Source organism: Haliotis rubra, unplaced genomic scaffold (genome assembly GCF_003918875.1).
Source record: "Haliotis rubra isolate DU_JTF1 unplaced genomic scaffold, ASM391887v1 Scf5, whole genome shotgun sequence".
Classification (NCBI taxonomy): Eukaryota; Metazoa; Mollusca; class Gastropoda; order Lepetellida; family Haliotidae; genus Haliotis; species Haliotis rubra.
The window spans coordinates 1,310,872-1,332,568 of record NW_025767190.1 but is presented as its reverse complement, the minus strand read 5'-3'; the positions used below and the strand labels follow the sequence as shown (position 1 = coordinate 1,332,568).

The 21,697-nt window shown below is 37.3% G+C and overlaps 1 protein-coding gene across 1 annotated transcript in view; it reads left to right on the top strand.

The window, feature by feature from the left end:
* LOC124291730 (Usher syndrome type-1G protein homolog) overlaps positions 1-20,811 on the top strand; it is a 45,617-nt gene extending 24,806 nt beyond the window's left edge. The window contains exon 2 of the mRNA XM_046728804.1: positions 18,778-20,811. Coding sequence (XP_046584760.1) covers positions 18,778-20,089 — 1,312 coding nt within the window. The 3' untranslated portion in view covers positions 20,090-20,811. The remainder of the gene's footprint in view (positions 1-18,777) is intronic.
* Positions 20,812-21,697: the final 886 nt, after the last annotated feature.

Genomic DNA, 21,697 nt, shown 5'->3' with positions numbered 1-21,697 from the left:
TGTTTATATCACTTTACTGATGTCACACAGTGTTTATACCACAGTGCTTATATCACTGTTACTGATGTCACAGTGTGTACACCTGTGTTTATATCACTTTACTGATGTCACAATGTCTATACCACAGCGCTTATATCACTGTACTGATGTCACACAGTGTGTACACCTGTGTTTATGTCACTTTACTGATGTCACACAGTGTTTATACCACAGTGCTTATATCACTGTACTGATGTCACAGTGTGTACACCTGTGTTTATATCACTTTACTGATGTCACACAGTGTTTATACGACAGCGCTTATATCACTGTACTGATGTCACAGTGTGTACACCTGTGTTTATATCACTTTACTGATGTCACAGAGTGTGTATACCAGTGTTTATATCACTGTAGTGATGTCACAGAGTGTGTATGCCACAGTGCTTATATCACTGTACTGATGTCACAGTGTGTACACCTGTGTTTATATCACTGTACTGATGTCAGTGTGTACACCTGTGTTTATATCACTTTACTGATGTCACAGAGTGTGTATGCCACAGTGCTTATATCACTACTGATGTCACAGTGTGTACACCTGTGTTTATATCACTTTACTGATGTCACACAGTGTGTATACCAGTGTTTATATCACTGTACTGATGTCACCGTGTGTACACCTGTGTTTATATCACTGTTCTGATGTCACACAGTGTGTATACCAGTGTTTATATCACTGTACTGATGTCACACAGTGTTTATATCACAGCACATATATCACTGTACTGATGTCACACAGTGTGTATACCACAGTGCATATATCACTGTACTGATGTCACACAGTGTTTATACCCTAGTGCTTATATCACTGTACTGATGTCACAATGTGTATACCACTGTGCATATATTGCTCTACTGATGTCACACAGTGTGTATACCATAGTGCTTATATCACTGTACTGATGTCACAGTGTGTATACCACTGTGCATATATTGCTCTACTGATGTCACACAGTATGTATACCATAGTGCTTATATCAATGAGTTCATATACCACAGTGCTTATGTTATAGCAAGCTGCTTATAAAACATGATAATACTACAAAGTGGCTATGTCACATATAGCAATTTTACAAATCAATTTTACAGCACTGTTTATACCACTGTGCTTATATCACACAGTGTTTATACTGTAGCTCTTATCTTACTATACCAAGTGCCTATGCCACAGAATGCTTATAAGATACAGCATTTATATCACATTGCTTATATTACTGAACACTAACATAGAATGCATCATTGAGGGCCTGTTGAATGTGATAAACTAATGTTATCAAGCTTAGAGTATCTAATACGAAAAGAGCATTAAAGTTGCCTAAGCATCAATAATGGACCTGGACAAATACAATCACCTTGCAGGAGACACACTGAAGAAACAGCAAACAAATGTACCGGGTCCCTATGTTTGCTTTTCACCTGTGGAAATCGTTAGCGGACAATTGACAGGTGACACAAATCATCCTAGTGGCCTATCCATTGATCTGGTCAAGTAACCCCCTTTCTGAGCAGTCATTCTAGATTTTGGAATCAGGCATTCTGATAAGAGGGATCCTACATTGTAACATCTACATGTATGTTACAAACATGTAACAACTGATGGTTTTATCAAGTTTACCTGTCAGATATAAAATGGCATGAGCAGTTATGAACATGAGTTTCCTGTGATTTATTACTCTGTCATGATAAATTTATCATCAGTTTGGTTTTATCATTGTAGTAAGTTCCGTCTCTCCAATCTGAAAGGTGATGAGCATTACAAGGAAAGATCTGCAGATATAAAGTCTCAAGTCCAAGCAATGATGAAATATGTTTATGTTAATTTGATGTTAATAAGTTGTTGTTGGATGTATTATGTGAGAGAAAACATCAGTATATAAAATGTATGTATTCACAAATCAACTTAAGGGACAACCAAGTTTTCTGTATTGTGAAACTTAAGCTGTCATGCCTGTTATTGGTATACAGAGTAGGAGCTCTGCAGTAATTAGGCCAAAAAAACAAAACATGTCCGTTTCTGACTCATCATTTTCATCCAAATCAAGTATGATATTTTCATGTTTTACAGTGTACATAGGGCTAACATGGATTGCATTGAATTGGCATAATGGGCTCTCACTCAGACAAAACCTGCAACTAATAACATGAATAATGATTTTATGTATATAGAATGTTTCAATGTTTCGTCACAATGTAAGAACATGATATGGTATCCTTGAAGACATTCTCAGGTGCCCACCTAGGGCTACTAAAAAAATGTAAAAACAAAAAAAAGAAGATAAAATCGACCCACCAACCCTATTTTTAAAAAGCATATAATAGGAAAGGGACATATATATATATATTTTTTGCCTTACTGAGATCCATGAAGATCTGGGCCTGACCTTTCACAAAGCGCTAAGGTGATCATAAGTGCAATGTTAAATAATGGGAGTTCAAGTTAACCTTAGATAAGGTTGCTTCATGAAAGGAGCCCCTGGGTAACAACTGGTCTTCAGCAACCCATTCTTGTCGTTAGAGATGCCTTGGTTAATGCAAGCCATCATTATTTGAATTGTGTGGATTGATGCTCATCTTGTCAATCACTGGGATGTCTGGTAAATTATTTACAGACTGGGTTATATTGGGATGTTGCTGAGTGATGAAAGTGATTTCAGAATCCGATGGTTGCATGGTTCCAGTAATGTTGCATGTAACACAGGTATATAGAGAATACTAGACGAGGTCTCATTACATACGAATTATACGAAACGAGTGTCCTTCCTATGGTATCTGACCAAGCGAAAGCGAGGTCAGATAACATAGGAAGGTCACGAAGCTCAGATAATTCGTAATGTAATGAGACCGAGTGTGGTATTTTATTTATTACCCACGTCTTACATGCATTTAAATTGACAAAATAGCGTATTTTTGTTCATATTTTGGTTTCAAACCGAAACCGGTTTCATAAAGAGGTTGCGGAAGAGTTTTGTACTGTAGTACAATATTTGCATGACGTCACACTGTAATGACGTCACTGCCTTGGTAACCGACGTCAAGATGCATGTCAGTTGTCATCGCCTCGTACAGCCTCCTACAGTAAACTACTCCGTAGCACCGCGTTTCTTGGTTTGCAGTTGCTTCATTCGGCTAACATCACTGGTGGAAACATTGCGCTTATGCTTTTCGATGGATATGTGTCAGTTCGACTCACAATAAAACAGCGACACGGCAACGTTTGCAATGTTTACATTCCCACAATGCATTAAGTTGTAGAATGAATGAATTCACGTGTTTGTTATGAATGAAAAAATAGTTTCGTCAGAATGTTACCTAATTAAGAGGTCATCGGTTATCCAATCAAATCGTCAGAATCTCAGGTCAAGTCGTTACGACACAGGTCAACGCGATACGACACTCGTGTGTCGTACGAGATCAGTATGCAACTACCCATACGTTGACCACGTGGGTAATAAAGAATATTACCAGATGTGTATGTAATGTCACACATTTAATGTGGGCTAAAGGGAAACATGGGTGATTACACTTCAATGTCCATGGTTTTCTGGAAAATTGAGTCAGTAATCAAGAGAAAATATCACATATCTGTGGCAGAAAATATGTTTGATCAAAGTGTTTGATTTTCTGTTTTCAAATTTAACTGCCAAAACCTGATGTATGTTGCAATCAAACATTGAAAGCCTCTAAGTTCAATATCATTGGTTTCAACACAGTTGAACTTGACCTAAAAAATAGGAACATTTGTAGAAGAGAAAATTCATATTTAATAGAGTTTTGAAGAAAATTCGTTCATGAAAGATGATAACTGTTGTTTTTGAGGTGGGGAGACCATATGGTCCGTGTTCTTATCCCCCGCAACACGTTTTGCAGGGGGTATTAAAATGGACTCTGTCCGTGCGGGCGTCCCTGCACATTTGTCTTTTCCGGAGCAGAACTTTAAAACCGTTCAATATTTCTTCACCAAACTTGGCACATAGATAGATCTGGTGGTCTACTGGTGCCTTTTGGTAGTTTTGGATTTCTGAATAAAATATTTTTGGCGTTTCCATGGTAACAAGTTGGACTTAGACTGAAATTGGTGGTAGTACTCTTTTCCGGAGCAGAACTCTAAACCATGCAATATGTCTTCACCAAACTTGGCACATACATAGATCTGGTGGTCTACTTGTGCCTTTTGGTAGTCTTGGATTTCTGAATAAAATATTTTTGGCGTTTCCATGGCAACAAGTTTCACTTTGACTGACTGAAATTAATGGTAGTGCTCTTTTCCGGAGCAGAGCTTAAAATTGTTGACTGTTTCATCACCAAATTTCATACATAGGTAGGTCTAGTGGTAAACTGGTGCTTTTTGGTAGTTTTGGATTTCTGAATAAAATTTGTTTGTGTGTGTTTCCATGGTAAACATTTTGGCCTCAACTGAATTTGGTGGTAGTGCTCCTTTCTGGATCAGAGCTTTGAAACCTTTTAGTACTCTCCTTCCACTTTGCTATATGAACACCAAAACATTTGACATAATCATATAGGTAGGTCTAGTGGTGAACTGGTACATTTTGGTAGTTTTGGATTTCTGAATAAAATATTTTTGGCGTTTCCATGGCAACAAGTTTGACTTAGACTGAAATTGGTGGTAATGCTCTTTTCCGGAGCAGAACTTAAAAACCGTTCACTATTTCTTCACCAAACGTGGTACATAGATAGGTCTGGTGGGGTCCTGGTGCCTTTTGGTAGTTTTGGATTTCTGAATAAGTGTTTTGGGCATTTCCATGGCAACAAGTTTCACTTTGACTGAAATTGGTGGTAGTGCTCTTTTCCGGAGCAGAATTGAAAACCGTTGACTGTTTCATCATGAAATTTCATACATAGGTAGCTCTAGTGGTGAACTGGTGCCTTTTGCTAGTTTTGGATTTCTGAGTAAAATGTTTTCATTGCGTTTCCATGGCAACAATTCTGGCTTCAACTGAATTTGGTGGTAGTGCTCTTTTCTGGAACAGAACTTTCAGTACTCTCCTTCCACTTAGCTATATACACGCCAAAACATTTGACATAATCATAACTCATAGACATTTTCATGAAGAGTATTTTGCTATTGTGGGGGATATTGATGACTTTGTCTTCTTGTTGAGAGTTGCAGGACATTTCCTAGTTCTGATTACAGGAAACAATTAGATTGGGATAAAGCTTATTAAGTTGCTTTGAATAAACAAAAACATGTGTATCTTTAATAGTACACTAACAGCAGAAATGTATTGATCTTACTTTAAAAAGATTGTCAAATATCTTTTAAGTTGTAGACAAAGTTAATTATAACAGCAGTGGAATGTTAATGTGTTAATTTTGAGTTAAGTTGCTGTTTTCAGTCTCATTATGCTGTTGTACTGACAATCCACTTGGCATAAAAGAATGTTATGTTGCAGAGGTTTCTCTTAGTAACTGAGGAATAAACATTTTCAAATTATTTTACTTTACTAAATAAGAAAACAACATGAAATGGAAATTAAGTTGAGAAAATTTCATTGTCAACAGATAGTCATATCTATATTTAGATAGTAGTTTAGTAACAGTGGATCTATTGCTAGTATTGTATTGCTAGTATTGTATTGCATGGGTAATAGATGCAGAGACACACAGCATTCAGTTACAGAAACTCACCTGTGACCTTAAGATAAATTACCAGCTTTTTATTGCACTCATACAATGTTTGACAGGTTATAAATATTCATGTTAGTCTCTGTAACGTTTCATTTATGTTCATGAAACTTTGTATGTTTGATAACAGTATTTTCAAGTGGTACATATATTGTTTCTATATTTGCTACTACCCTTTTTCCTATCACTAGGGTCATGACTTGCTATGTGTAAGGATGTTATCTGATTGGCTGCACCCTCAATGTATTGCCATATTTAGATGTATGCAGGCTGAGGTATGAGGTCATAAGTCTCAAAACACTTGAGAATTGACGTGCAAGTCTGATAAGATATCTCATAACTTGGTGTGATAGTAGGACAATGAGCATATCCTCTGCTATGTAGATAGAGAAATATTTCAGGCTCTGCTATGAAAGTCCAACTTGTATTTTGTCAAGACTCTATTGTTCTTTGGACTTATTATAATGCATACTGTAACTATATAATTTCAAATACAAATCAAATTATTGTTTAGTTCTATGGATAGCCTTACCATATCCTTTGCAAAGAAAGTGTTAAAAATACAAACTCTTTTCTTTAATGTACATATTTTGTTCAAATATTTATCTCAAAAGTTATTAACAATAAACAAATCTCATATCAGGAAATCTCGCATTCTTACATTTCCCTCGTAGAATTCAAAATATGTGTCAAATATTACATTTAGTCCCAAGTTAAAATGTTGTGCAAGCGACGTTATGGATGGTCACAGTGGCTATGTAGAATGTATGTGTTGTGCAAGTTGTGAACTGGCTTTGTGTCATGTCAGACCAAATAACAATAGACAGTAATGAGACTTGGTAGGTAGGTAGGTAGGTAGGTAGGTAGGTAGGTAGGTAGTGTTTTAGGGTGACCTTGGGCCAGATAAGGCCTATATGCACCCATTTATAATCAGACTTGCAGTCACCACTGGTTTACCTCCCTTGGTTTAGGTCAGTGTTCGGATGCTGTTTTGTTTAGCTCAATGATTCCCCCTAATACCTAGTACAAGCAGCCACACATACATGTACAATTTTAAGTGCAATAACTTTGACCCCGCAACGAAACCAATCTCACCTCACCTCATTCCTGAAAAACCAACACTGACACACTAATATGAAAACTTTGGGAAGAGCATCAATATTTGAAATGTAAATTCACCTGTCTACATCAATGGAGTATTCCAACCCTCCAACACTGACTGGCGTTGCCAGGTGTCAAGTCTCAGTAGAGATGTTATGCCAACAAACACAAAAGATTAGCTTGTTTCTGGGAAGTCTGCATAATGATGAGATCAGGGCCTTCCCAGGACAGATAGCGTTTCATGTTATACAAACAATATTTTCGGGAGAGATCAGGTGAGATAACGATGTCACCTGTCTAATGCACATAATCGTGTGACAAGTCATAGTTTTCTCTTAAACACATGGTCGCAAATAGACCACTCCCTTTTTTACTGCCATTTGAATGCTTGAAATAGTGGCACCGCCCACCAAGGCCATATTTTATGTGTTTTTCACAATTTTGTGCCCTTTTTGTGTTTTGGCGTAGAGATCATATTAGAAGTGATCCTGTTTGTATTTGAATGTGGGAATTTGAATTGTTATTCAGATTACAATCAGCCAAACCACAGGCTGTCATTTGAATATCTGGTGTACTGGGAATAATCTTCTGCTCAGGTACTGTCACCCAACTCACTCCAAATACAAAGGTTTGGTATCCAGGCTACATATGACAACACACTGGAGATATTACCCCTGGATTATAGAGGACGGGAACTTCACAGGGAAAGGGAGAGTATATCACTGAAGGTGCAAAGAACAAGCTATGATGAGGGACGTTATTGGTCTACAGGATTTGTCAACAATTATTTTAAGTACAAAAAAAGTAAATACAAAACCTTTAGACTGACTGACTGACTGAGTTTGGTTTTACACCGCTTTTAGCAATATTCAAGCAGCATCACGGCGGGGGACACCAGAAACAAAACCTTTAGAAATTGTTCTGATTGTGAATAGGACTTTGTTAATTTTAACGTTGGCATATTTTGTTTCATAATTATTAGAAGTTGCAATGACACAAAAATATCTTGAAAATGCTAAAAATAGACTCATGAAGAACCGGGTTGGAATTGGTCTTCAGTAACCCATGCTTGTCGTAAGAGGCAACTAACAGGATCGGATGGTCAGGCTCACTCACTTGGCTGACACATGTTGACACATGGCATCGTATCCCAGTTGCGTAGATCGATGCTCATTATATGTTAATCACTGGATTGTCTGGTCCAGACAACATTATTTACTCCCACCATATAGCTGAAATATTGCTGAGTGTGGTGTTAAACAACAAACCAACCAAATCAACAAAGCTAAAATGTGTCAAAAAAGGCATTTAGGCCAGACCAATTTTATTTCTTGTTTTACAGATTTTTGTCCTCAGAAAACCTAAAGGCAGGAGGGAAAAAATTAAAAAATAAAAATCACCAGTCAAAGTAATATTCCTTTTAAATACTAAAAGTATTTTATTTTTAGCAACTTATGAAGTGTGTATGGGGCAAAAAACAATCAAAAATTTATTTTTTTTGCTATGTTTACATTTTTGGCCAATAAAAACATGAGAATTTAATTTTTTGAGTGGGGAGAATTAATTTTTAGTTTTCTTCTTATTCTTGAACAAATACGACCGGCAGATCCGTAAAACAAGAAATAAAATTGGTCTGGCCTTAATAGGAATTATAAAAGTCTTTTATTATGATTGAACACGAACAACTCTTTGACCAAAGTTAATTTTCTTATGAGATGTCTTAAGACAGTTGAAACATAATCTGTTGGATTTGCATTTTTGAAGCAATGGTGAGCAAAAAGAAAGGTATAGGATACTTTATTGATGACAAATTCTTTATTGCAGAATGATGCAATATTTTGGTATCAATTCTTATTCTGTTGTCGTGCAAGAGTTGTGCCAACCAGTGGCAGTAACGTTGTGTACATGTGTGCATCTCTGAACGTGATGTGTTTAAGAGTCCATGTTTCAAATGTAAAGGTCAAGGTGACCTACACATGGAAAAGGAGAGATCCAACACCATTTGATCTAGGAACTTGTGTATCATGAGTGAAAATAAATATACTTTTTTGTTATTGACGTTTCCTGATAATGCGTTAATATATGATGTAGTTCCATAAAAGATCAAGTGAAACATTCAACTTATTAACCATTCAGACAACAGTTTCCTGGCAGTGTCAAAAGATGCGGCATGTCAAAGTTAAACAAGACAAACTGTATGACATTTTGTCTGTCACACACAATAACGGCCTTATATTAGAGTGTGCTTTGTTGACAAGATGTCTGACAGAAAGCGAGGCCCAGATTAACTGCATCAATTACGTCCTAGTCCCGAGATTATCCCTGATCGTGATGCGTGGGGTCGGCTTGCTGGTGAGGGCCTGGTGATGTTTACCGGGAAAGGCTCCTTGGCCCCGTAAGGGTCCAACAAATGTTTGGCAAGTCTGTAATGATAAACTCACTGTTGACTCCCACAATATTTGCAGCGATTTTTTTTGGAGGCGATTTGAATCATGGGTCAGGCTGCCAAAACCCGTTTGTAATCTGTAGTGTTCCAGCAGACGACACTTTAATTGTCTACGCAAGACCGACATAACCTTTGACACCAAACTCAGACTGCATGATTAAATCCTGAAACACTTACAGAATCGGATGGATTTGCGTACTGGCGTTATGTAATGCTAGCAAGGGATAATTTGGATTGCTGTTAATTTGTAGTTTCTAGAATTTGTTTGTCGTTTTGTTTTCACAAAAGACAAAAGATACATTTCTTCATGATTATGACAAACTTCAAACGAAAGAAGAAAGGACAATTACCTTTCATGTTAATTTACTGTAAGCAGCAGAGGATTTGCTGTGGTAGAACTAAACCTGCCAAGTCTACTGGTCCATGTGTGATAATGTACATACAAGCCCAAAGAAGTGTAACATCTTACTAGCTCTAGCTGATACTTTTATCAGTAGCCAAAGTGGCTTATCTTGGCCCTCAAGTTCATCAATGTGACAGTACTGTAATTAGTACTCTGGGCGTTATCCAAATTGCAGGCCAAAACTGGTGCACATAATGTATGTTGCCACATTGAAGAATTTCAAGTAGTTATAGAGTGGTAAATAATATAATGTATGTTGGCACATTGGAGAATTTCAAGTAGTTATAGAGTGGTAAATAATATAATGTATGTTGCCACATTGGAGAATTTCAAGTAGTTATAGAGTGGTAAATAATATAATGTATGTTGCCACATTGAAGTATTTCAAGTAGTTATAGAGTGGTAAATAATATAACGTATGTTGCCACATTGAAGAATTTCAAGTAGTTATAGAGTGGTAAATAATATAATGTATGTTGCCACATTGGAGAATTTCAAGTAGTTATAGAGTGGTAAATAATATAACGTATGTTGCCACATTGAAGAATTTCAAGTAGTTATAGAGTGGTAAATAATATAATGTATGTTGCCACATTGAAGAATTTCAAGTAGTTATAGAGTGGTAAATAATATAATATTATGTATGTTGCCACATTGAAGTATTTCAAGTAGTTATAGAGTGGTAAATAATATAATGTATGTTGCCACATTGAAGAATTTCAAGTAGTTATAGAGTGGTAAATAATATAATATTATGTATGTTGCCACATTGAAGTATTTCAAGTAGTTATAGAGTGGTAAATAATATAACGTATGTTGCCACATTGAAGAATTTCAAGTAGTTATAGAGTGGTAAATAATATAATGTATGTTGCCACATTGAAGAATTTCAAGTAGTTATAGAGTGGTAAATAATATAATGTATGTTGCCACATTGAAGAATTTCAAGTAGTTATACAGTGGTAAATAATATAATGTATGTTGCCACATTGAAGTATTTCAAGTAGTTATAGAGTGGTAAATAATATAATGTATGTTGCCACATTGAAGTATTTCAAGTAGTTATAGAGTGGTAAATAATATAATATTATGTATGTTGCCACATTGAAGAATTTCAAGTAGTTATAGAGTGGTAAATAATATAACGTATGTTGCCACATTGAAGAATTTCAAGTAGTTATAGAGTGGTAAATAATATAACGTATGTTGCCACATTGAAGAATTTCAAGTAGTTATAGAGTGGTAAATAATATAATGTATGTTGGCACATTGAAGTATTTCAAGTAGTTATAGAGTGATAAATAATATAATGTATGTTGCCACATTGAAGTATTTCAAGTAGTTATAGAGTGGTAAATAATATAATGTATGTTGGCACATTGAAGTATTTCAAGTAGTTATAGAGTGGTAAATAATATAATGTATGTTGCCACATTGAAGTATTTCAAGTAGTTATAGAGTGGTAAATAATATAATGTATGTTGGCACATTGAAGTATTTCAAGTAGTTATAGAGTGGTAAATAATATAATGTATGTTGCCACATTGAAGTATTTCAAGTAGTTATAGAGTGGTAAATAATATAATGTATGTTGGCACATTGGAGAATTTCAAGTAGTTATAGAGTGGTAAATAATATAATGTATGTTGCCACATTGAAGTATTTCAAGTAGTTATAGAGTAGTAAATAATATAATGTATGTTGCCACATTGAAGAATTTCAAGTAGTTATAGAGTGGTAAATAATATAATGTATGTTGGCACATTGAAGAATTTCAAGTAGTTATAGAGTGGTAAATAATATAATGTATGTTGCCACATTGAAGTATTTCAAGTAGTTATAGAGTGGTAAATAATATAATGTATGTTGGCACATTGAAGAATTTCAAGTAGTTATAGAGTGGTAAATAATATAATGTATGTTGCCACATTGAAGAATTTCAAGTAGTTATAGAGTGGTAAATATATATTTTCACTCATTTCACTTGGTGTATCATGTTTTCCTGGTACATTAGTTCATTGCAAGTGATTCCATGGTGATTGGTTGGCAAAACAAGCATTTTTTTCCATTTGTGTTTTGATAAACCGAAAAAACATTAGGCCACTCCTGCTGACAGGTTACTGTCCCCTGACTGGCTGGTAACAGAATGACTAGGGCTTGTCTTGCATAATACTTATCTATGATTTTTTGTGTGTGTGGATATGATGTATTAAGCTTCCTGTGATGGTATTATTGCTGACATATCTATTTATTGTCCCCTGCCGCAGCGCGGAACGGGGGACTATGTATTCAGCAGCGTACATATGTCCGTACGTACGTACGTCCAGGTTCTTGTTAACGCGATATCTCATGAACTGTTGTACCCAATGTCTTCAAATTTGGTGTCAGCCTACATTAGGGGATTACTCAGACACCAGTCGATTTGCGTGACCTTGACCTTATTTTCAAGGTCACCACGATACTTTGACCACTTTTCCAACTCTTGTTCACGCGATATCTCATGAACTGTTATACCCAATGTCCTCAAATTTGGTGTCAGCCTACATTGGGGGATTACGCAGACACCAGTCGATTTGCGTGACCTTGACATTTGGGTGACCTTGACCTTATTTTCAAGGTCACCACGACACTGACCACTTTTCCAACTCTTGTTAACGCGATATCTCATGAACTGTTGTACCCAATGTCTTCAAATTTGGTGTCAGCCTACATTGGGGATTACGCAGACACCAGTCGATTTGCGTGACCTTGACCTTATTTTCAAGGTCACCACGACACTTTGACCACTTTTCAAACTCTTGTTAACGCGCGATATCTCATGAACTGTTGTACCCAATGTCTTCAAATTTGGTGTCAGCCTACATTGGGGATTACGCAGACACCAGTCGATTTGCGTGACCTTGACCTTATTTTCAAGGTCACCACGACACTTTGACCACTTTTCCAACTCTTGTTCACGCGATATCTCATGAACTGTTGTACCCAATGTCTTCAAATTTGGTGTCAGCCTACATTGGGGGATTACGCAGACACCAGTCGATTTGCGTGACCTTGACCTTATTTTCAAGGTCACCACGACACTTTGACCACTTTTCAAACTCTTGTTCACGCGATATCTCATGAACTGTTGTACCCAATGTCTTCAAATTTGGTGTCAGCCTACATTGGGGGATTACGCAGACACCAGTCGATTTGCGTGACCTTGACCTTATTTTCAAGGTCACCACGATACTTTGACCACTTTTCCAACTCTTGTTCACGCGATATCTCATGAACAGTTGTACCCAATGTCTTCAAATTTGGTGACAGCCTACATTGGGGGATTACGCAGACACCAGTTTATTTGGGTAACCTTGACCTTATTTTCAAGGTCACCACGACACTGACCACTTTTCAAACTGTTGTTAACATGATATCTCATGAACTGTTATACCCAATGTCTTCAAATTTGGTGTCAGCCTACATTGGGGGATTACGCAGACACCAGTCGATTTGGGTAATCTTGACCTTATCTTCAAGGTCACCACGATACTTTGACCGCTTTTTAAAGCGGATATCTCATAAAACATTGCACCCAATGTTTCAAGTATGTTGACAGCCTACATTGGGTGATTATGCAGACACCAGTCATTTCAGGCATCTTGTATGTGACCCAAAAATAAAAAGTAGTAAATATACTGACTGACTGACTGAGTTTGGTTTTACGCCGCTTTTAGCAATATTCCAGCAACATCACGGCGGGGGACACCAGAAATGGGCTTCACACATTGTACCCATGTGGGGATTCGAACCCGGGTCTTCGGCGTGTAGTAAATATAGATATTCCATTCTTTAGCGGCGGGGGACATTGCCATATCAGTGGCAAACACTTGTTAGAATTGACTTCAATATGATTTTGCGCTTATATAAATTTTAGTTATAAAAGTCAGAACTAGCATGCACATTTTGCGTTTGTCTCCGTAGACACAGGCCCATGTGACAAGATGACAAAACTTGTTGCTGTCAACGAGATAGGTTTAGCTTACTGTGAATTCAGGTTGGTTCTATTGGAACCAGTACTTGATTCTAGTTGTCATGATGATATGCTACCCCAGTACTGTTTTAGGACATTGTTCTTGCAATATTTCATGATTTTTAACGAAAACATTATGCAGAAAAAATCGATGGATATGAATGATAGATTCTCACTCACTCACTCATGCAGTATTCTGTTGAGCACTATAGATATAGGAATGTCACTCACTCATGCAGTATTCTGTTGAGCACTATAGATATAGGAATGTCACTCACTCATGCAGTATTCTGTTGAGCACTATAGATATAGGGAGCACTATAGATATAGGGATGTCACTCACTCATGCAGTACTCTGTTGAGCACTATAGATATAGGGATGTCACTCACTCATGCAGTACTCTGTTGAGCACTATAGATATAGGAATGTCACTCACTCATGCAGTATTCTGTTGAGCACTATAGATATAGGAATGTCATTCACTCATGCAGTATTCTGTTGAGCACTATAGATATAGGAATGTCACTCACTCATGCAGTACTCTGTTGAGCACTATAGATATAGGAATGTCACTCACTCATGCAGTATTCTGTTGAGCACTATAGATATAGGGATGTCACTCACTCATGCAGTATTCTGTTGAGCACTATAGATATAGGAATGTCACTCACTCATGCAGTATTCTGTTGAGCACTATAGATATAGGGATGTCACTCACTCACTCACTCATGCAGTATTCTGTTGAGCACTATAGATATAGGAATGTCCGACATGATGGTAATTTAGAAAGGTTATTTTAGGAGGGTGCTTGTTACATCAATGACATGTTCTATTTTCCCAGTTGTTGATGGCATTTTGTTCATTGCTGTGTTTAATGTTAGTACTTGACAGTAACATACTTGACAGTCCCTGCTAACACTACTTGACAGATCCAGGTTTTTGAGAATGAAGACTGCAGACTATACCCAAGTCACATGAACAAAAACATGATAAGTTGACATTGTAAATAGATCCACCTGAGCTACTTACATCTTTACTGGGCAAGACATAAAGAGATCAAGTTATAAGTCTGTCGACTGCATGGAGAATAAGTCTATATGGAGTCATTTATTAACTGGTTATTCAGATTTTGTGATGAAGTGATCTGCCATATCTGTTCTGTCATGCAATGTTTTGTTCTAGCCACAACTTTCCCCCTTCACGATTCCAAATGTTGTTTACTGTGACCTGATAAGAGCTATATCGTGTGATTGGTTTTGCACCTTCCAGAGCACAGTGTGATTTATTACTCTATAAAGCCTAGGAAACTCACAGTTGCGAGATCGCGGATAAAAAATAATCGTTTGAAGACTTGGCAGGTTCAGGCGGGCGAACATGACTAAGAGCATTCTTGTGTAGATTCTATTGATATGCATTGAGCTTATCAAGCTACAGCGTGTACAAATGATCCATTGATGAAATAATTTTCTCTTAAATATAATCAGAGCAATCAGTGTTGAAAATCAATAAATTTGATCAGAACTCGAGTCTGGCCGACATCATGCGTTCAAGGTATTGATTCTGGGAGTAAGCAAATGTTTCGGGATTTACTTGATTATGGAGCCACCCTGTTGAGTCAGAGAGGGAAGTACTGTCAATATGGTGAAGACAATGTAATAATTTGGTGCTACATGGTGGAGGTAATGACTGCTTTATAACATTTGTTAGCATTCGTTAACTGTATGGGAGTTCACTGAGTGGTCTGTGATTGTTATTGATATTTAACACACCTATGTTTGTAATAGACTGCATCCTGGATACTGTTCTGAAATAATTAGATCAATAGCTTACCCTTCAAAGGTATTGTTCAGAAGAAATAAAAAATGTAAAACATATATGGGGGTCCTGGGGTAGATAGTAAGAGCACACTAAAGTTCCACAGTCTGGACCCAGAAAACCAGTACTAAGTAGAAGGACTTGCCACAGAGCAAGAAATAGGGTTGGGTACCACAAAAATTTCAGTACCCACGGTATTTACCAAGGTTTTGTTCAAGTACCCACGGTATTTACCACGATATACCGTGCTGCAGCAACTAACTACTAACTAATGAATCCAATTGTCTTGTTTAATGATTTTGAATGAATCGGACCATGAAGTAATGTCATAACTATAATAAACAAGTATGAACAATACAAAAGTGTTTTAGACTTTTCTGGGAATTTCAGTCATCACAACAGGAAACTTCCACAAGAAGATGAAATCTGAAAACTTCAAAACTGAGCTCACTGCCAAGTTCAACAACTCAAACATTATGAACAAAATAAACAATCTTGTTAATTCCAATAAGTCAACAACAACTTGGCAATATCACAAAATGGCTTCACAAAAATAACATTGACTAGAAACATTACAAGATTCACAGCTGAGAAATGAGATTCTTGATTCAGCATTATTCAGGTATTAAATTACTAGGAGTGCAAGTTTTAGTTTGCAAAAACACTCATCACTCATCACTGGTCATCAGTCATCAAACATCACAAAGAGGAAACTGAGATGATATCTTTCACTAACTTCCATGTGAAATTGAAAATTTCAAAACTCAACAACAAGTTAACAACAAATCTGTTAATCATCAATGCCATTGCTAGTACTTTTCATTGGAGTATTTTCTTCATTCAATCTACAATGGATAGCGGCATTTTAAAGAAACCATATAAAGAAAAACTGGTAAACCTCACATCTCTAGCAAGAAACTAGGAGTACTCAAGAGTGCCACCACATACGTGAAGACCCATGCTTGTTGTAAGAGGCGAGTAACAGGATCAGATGGTCAGGCTTGATGGCTTGGTTGACAGACACATCATCGTATCTTAATTGCACAGATTGATGCTCATGCTGTTGATCACTGGATTGTCTGGTCCAGACTCAATTATTTACAGACCGCCACCATATACATGTAGCTGGAATATTGCTGAGTCTGGCGTAAAACTAAACTCACTCACTCACTCACTAAAGTGCCATCATCTGGACCAAAAAAATCCAGTGACTGATAGGAGAAATAACATGGAGTGTCATAGTATGAATAAAAAGCAGTAACGATAACAATTTAATAAAATGGATCTAAAGCTTGCCATAGTCTGTCTCACAGTCCCCGAACCATATTATTTCCCCTTCCACCCATCCCTTTCTGCAATGCTGAAGCCAGGACTGAAGCAAGTCTAGATTTCCTCAGTTTCTGAATCTCCCATCTCCCTTGGGCTCCTTTTCAGTTTAAGAGGAAATGTTTGTTTCTATCAAAATTATATATAAGTATAAGTACTAGTCTAAGCATGTCGTTGTGGTGCATACCCCAAATGATACTGTGGGCTGTGTCACATGCAAACCCCAGTATCCACTATGAAGACGGTTCCCTGGATAATTAACAGACACTGTGAATCACGTATGCATTCGCAGGTAATATATGATTTGCGTGTCTGGGAAAGAAAGAATTATTTATTGGGCTCAGGAATAATATCACTTGGGCCCAGGAAAGGATTGTTGAATGACATGATTTTGCCATTATATTGATCAGTCTCATAAATCACTGTGTTAGACAGTCATATCATGGCTCAGTCGGGGGGATGGCGCTTGACTGACAGGTAGTCTGAGATGTCTGACAAGTTGATGAAGTGGCTGTGTGAGAGAAATTAGTAAGTCACATTAAGTAAAACAAGTGTTTCATGGCTGCATTGAGATAACAAATATGTGTATCCATTTATCGGTGCAGTCTGTGAAACATTATTTCTCGAAAAACAGTTTGATAGCAAGCGATAAAATTGTGTTTTGATTCCTTTTGTCAGATTGTCTTGATTTAGGTTTCGTACTACAATCAATTCACATGAACTGAAATTTAACTAGGGGCAAAGTAGGTCCATTTGAACCGTGGCTACAGTGAGTGAGTGAGTCAGGGTTACGTCTGGAATGGTATTCCAGTTACATCACAGCGTGTCAGCTTCATCCTGGACGAAACAAATCGACGACTTTGGTGAAACTGACCAGCTGCAGACTAAACTAGCACTATAATTGGATCTATTCAGGATTCATTCGTAACTACTCGTTGCTTTCCTTGACCTACAAGAGGACTTGTACCCGTATCATATGCCATTATTGCCAAGAATCGTGGCAAACCGATCAAATCGCATGGAGTAAAACACATTTCGAAGCATGAAAATGGTTGCCCCGTTGAACTTTGAAACTTCGCTAAACTATGCAGATCACAATATAAGCATAAACTTTGAGCTAAAGGTTCCGCAACTTTCAACACTGAAACATACTTGTTACTTTTCTTCTTGTCTTCTGGATTCAACAGTTCACCTGATGAAGGGACCTGGAATGGTCTCGAAACGTCGTGAGAGAAATTAAAAAAGAAGTTTAATCCATAAAAATATCTTGGACATCAATGTACAACTTCTAAATGCAACTGAAAGACATGTTCTATAGGGTTCCTGGTTCCAGACCCTTGAAGATCTGGGGTAGAATAGGTCTTCAGCAACCAATGCTTGCCACAAAAGGCGACTATACTTGTCGTAAGAGGCGACTAACAGGATCGGGTGGTCAGGCTCACTGACTTGGTTGACACATGTCATCGGTTCCCAATTGTGCAGATCCATGCTTATGCTGTTGATCAGTGGATTGTCTGGTCGAGACTCGATTATTTACAGACCGCCGCCATATAGCTGGAATATTGCTGAGTGCGGCACTAAACTCACTCACTCACTCTTGGTTCCAGATTTTTAATCAAATGGAATCTTGCACCTTAGTAGTAGCCTGTTAAAGTTTTTACTATCATTATTATCATGATAGTGTGATAGTTAGGAGAAGTGTTTGTTCACCAATCCGAGTTGCTACTATCCACTACACAGAGATGTTCCCCTAGATGTACCAGAAACCAGGATTGTGATGCAATGTCCCTGATTAGGATTGTTTTCTCAGGACCATGCCCATATTTGTGGTTTGTTGCTATGGTAATATAGGTTAAAGACCAGCTCCCATATTAAGCTGACATACCATGATGTAAGTGTACCAAACAGCCATACTGTACCAAACTCACATTTAGTCTCGTTAAATGTAACAATGTTCCAACTGTAAATGGTCCTTGTTTATTTTTCAGGGGTGATGTCAACAAGAGTGACTTCCTTGGCTATACAGCTCTTCACCACAGTGCCAGATGGGGCCACGTAGACATTGTCAGCTATCTTATCAACTGGGGTTGCAACCTCTTTGCCCTCGACAACGATCATCACTCAGCCTTGGATATGGCCTCACTGTATGAGAAACATGAGGTTGTTCGTCTTCTTGATGCTTCTTGTTCGCAACAACAAATCAAAAACCCCAAAATTGTTTCCAAATTGAAAGAGGAGGCTATCAAAAATGCTGATAGAAACATTAAACGATATGAAAAACTTCAAGAAGAGGCTGAAAAGCGAGCGGAAAAGGAGCAAAGAAAATTGAACAGCCTGAATAATGATTTCAAAGCGCCTGAAAAGAAATCCATTTTCAAATCACTGACAGTGAAGTTACGTGGTGGTAACACCAAAACTAAAGCCGGACCGGCGTATGGTAAGAGGTATTCTGACATGGCTGGCCTCACGTATGGGACCAGAACTGGGGTGGCTAAGAAGGTTCTGCAGAAGAAGACTACTAACCCATTGTATGAAGATTCATCGTTTAAGACGAGTGAGGTTGATGGGTCAGGTAAACGGACTGTAAAGTCAATGGATGGAGTACAAGGTATCCGTGGGGCTTCAGCTGAGGTGATGTACATGACAAGTCGTGGCGAACACTCAGCCAATGAGGTCAGCAGCTCGCGACCTGCATTGTACGAATTATTTGATCCAAACAAAAGCAATTTGAGTAAATCTTACAAGAGTGAGTCTGATCTCTTAGTAGACTCGGGCGTAGATAGCTATTTCAGTGACCATGAGGATGATGAGGATCAGCCTGGATTGTTGTACCGACCGGGATTTGGGCAGACGTCTTTCTTCAGGAAGATAAACCCTGCAATGTCCACATTACAGTCATTCGAAACAGGAGATAATCAAACGAGTGGAATGATGAATGGTGTCAACGGGGACTTGGATGACCAGGAGTTGACCAATGGCCAGGGCAGAGATGCCGACATGATAACTGCCAGAATGCAGGATCTTCCTTGGGACCAGGATGACCTTGAGAACCTGGATGATGACGATGAGGAAAATGAGTATTCTTCCTTGGAAATGTTCCTGATGTCTGCTGGGCTTCCAAATTATATTTCTCATTTTACTAAAGAAAAAGTTGACTTGGAATTGTTAATGAAAATGTCAGACAATGAAATGAAAGAAGTAGGGTTACCGTTTGGACCGAGGAAAAAGTTACTGGATGCCATGGAGCGACGGAAAAAGGTGCTTCAAACCCCTGTTGACATGACTGACTCATTCTTGTGAGGATGTTGAAGTGTAGATCAATATTTAAAAATTATGCATCATATGAATGTTTAAATTGATAAACAATACAAATGTACACATAGACAATTGAGAGATTTCGTGAATGGTGCCTAGATATGATGTAAGGATGACACTATTTTTGTACGTAGGAAAGATTTTCAAATTATCGAACATCTTCAATGAACAAGAAATGCAGAAAATGGCTGCAGACATGGAGTGTTTTGGAAAGGCATCTTTCTTGTTGTTACCCACCGAACACCGATGGATTGGTGCCTTTATTTACACCCATTACAAGGATGGATACTTACTTCATAGTAAGCTTGAAATAGAGGTGAAGATTCATTTTTTGTCTTTGGAAGATGTGAAAAAGTTTCACCCCTTTGCATTTTTATGTTGTATATTTTTTAGGTTATGCCAGATATTTGTTTACCAACATTACACCAGTATATTTAAGAAAGGACAAGTCATACAGGTAAACAAGATAGGTGTTATTTGTTATGATTAAACATCACCATATGTTAGGGTAGGTTAAAAAGATGAAACTGAAAGAGTAAGGAATTTATATCATTGACATATTTGTCATTCCCATTATATAATTTTCATTCAAGGATGAATATGACCTTTATGTTATCAAAGCTGTTAGGTGCATGAATGCCTCTATTTAAACATTTGTTATTGAAACATTTACACTTTTTAATGATAAATCATTTATTTAACCAAGAGCTTCATACCTGTATGTCATGTTGTATCGTATATATGTTCATCTGAAAGAAACACCTGTATATCAATCATGCAATGTGCCACATGTCGTCACGGGATCAGACCTAACAGATACCATCTGTAAGGGAGATGGTATTTATCACAGGTATGGTGTGGAAATAGATGTTTTCCAGCCTTTATTAGCCAACTTTTGTTACCCAGAATAAGCAAATGTGATATTTATCAGATAAGGAGTAAGTTCCTCTTATATTTCTCCTAAAATGTATGTGTTCCTGTATAGTCTGTTTGCAGTGAAACCGTACTGATGAATTTCACTTTAAACAAAAAAGTAAATCAAATAAAGTGAAATTAAGATTGCGAATCCTCATCATTTTACCTTGCCAATTGAACATTTGAATCTCAGAATTTTATTCATCTTAGGATAAAAGTTGTTTAACAAATGATCATATATTCAAATCACTATTATTGGTTTGTATTACAAGGGGGTAGGCGCAGTAGTTGGAACACTGAAACAATTGCACGTGCGGTATGTGATGAGCGTTAACTTAGACCAACCCTGCTTGTTCTCGGTGTTTCATTTGATGTGCATACACCCTTGTAATACAAACCAATAATAATGATTTGAATCTATGATCGTTTGTTAAACAACTTTTATCCTAAGTTTAATAAAATTCTGATATTTAAATGTTCAGTTGGCAAGGTAAAATTATGAGGATTCGCAATTTTAATTTCACTTTATTCGATTTACTTTCTTGTATAAAGTGAAATTCATCGGTACTTTTTCACTGCAAACAGACTATAGTCATCATCAACTCTCCTTATGTTCACATGAAGGGAACATGCTATACTACTCATCAGAAGTCAGGCCCTCACAGATTATAGTGATAC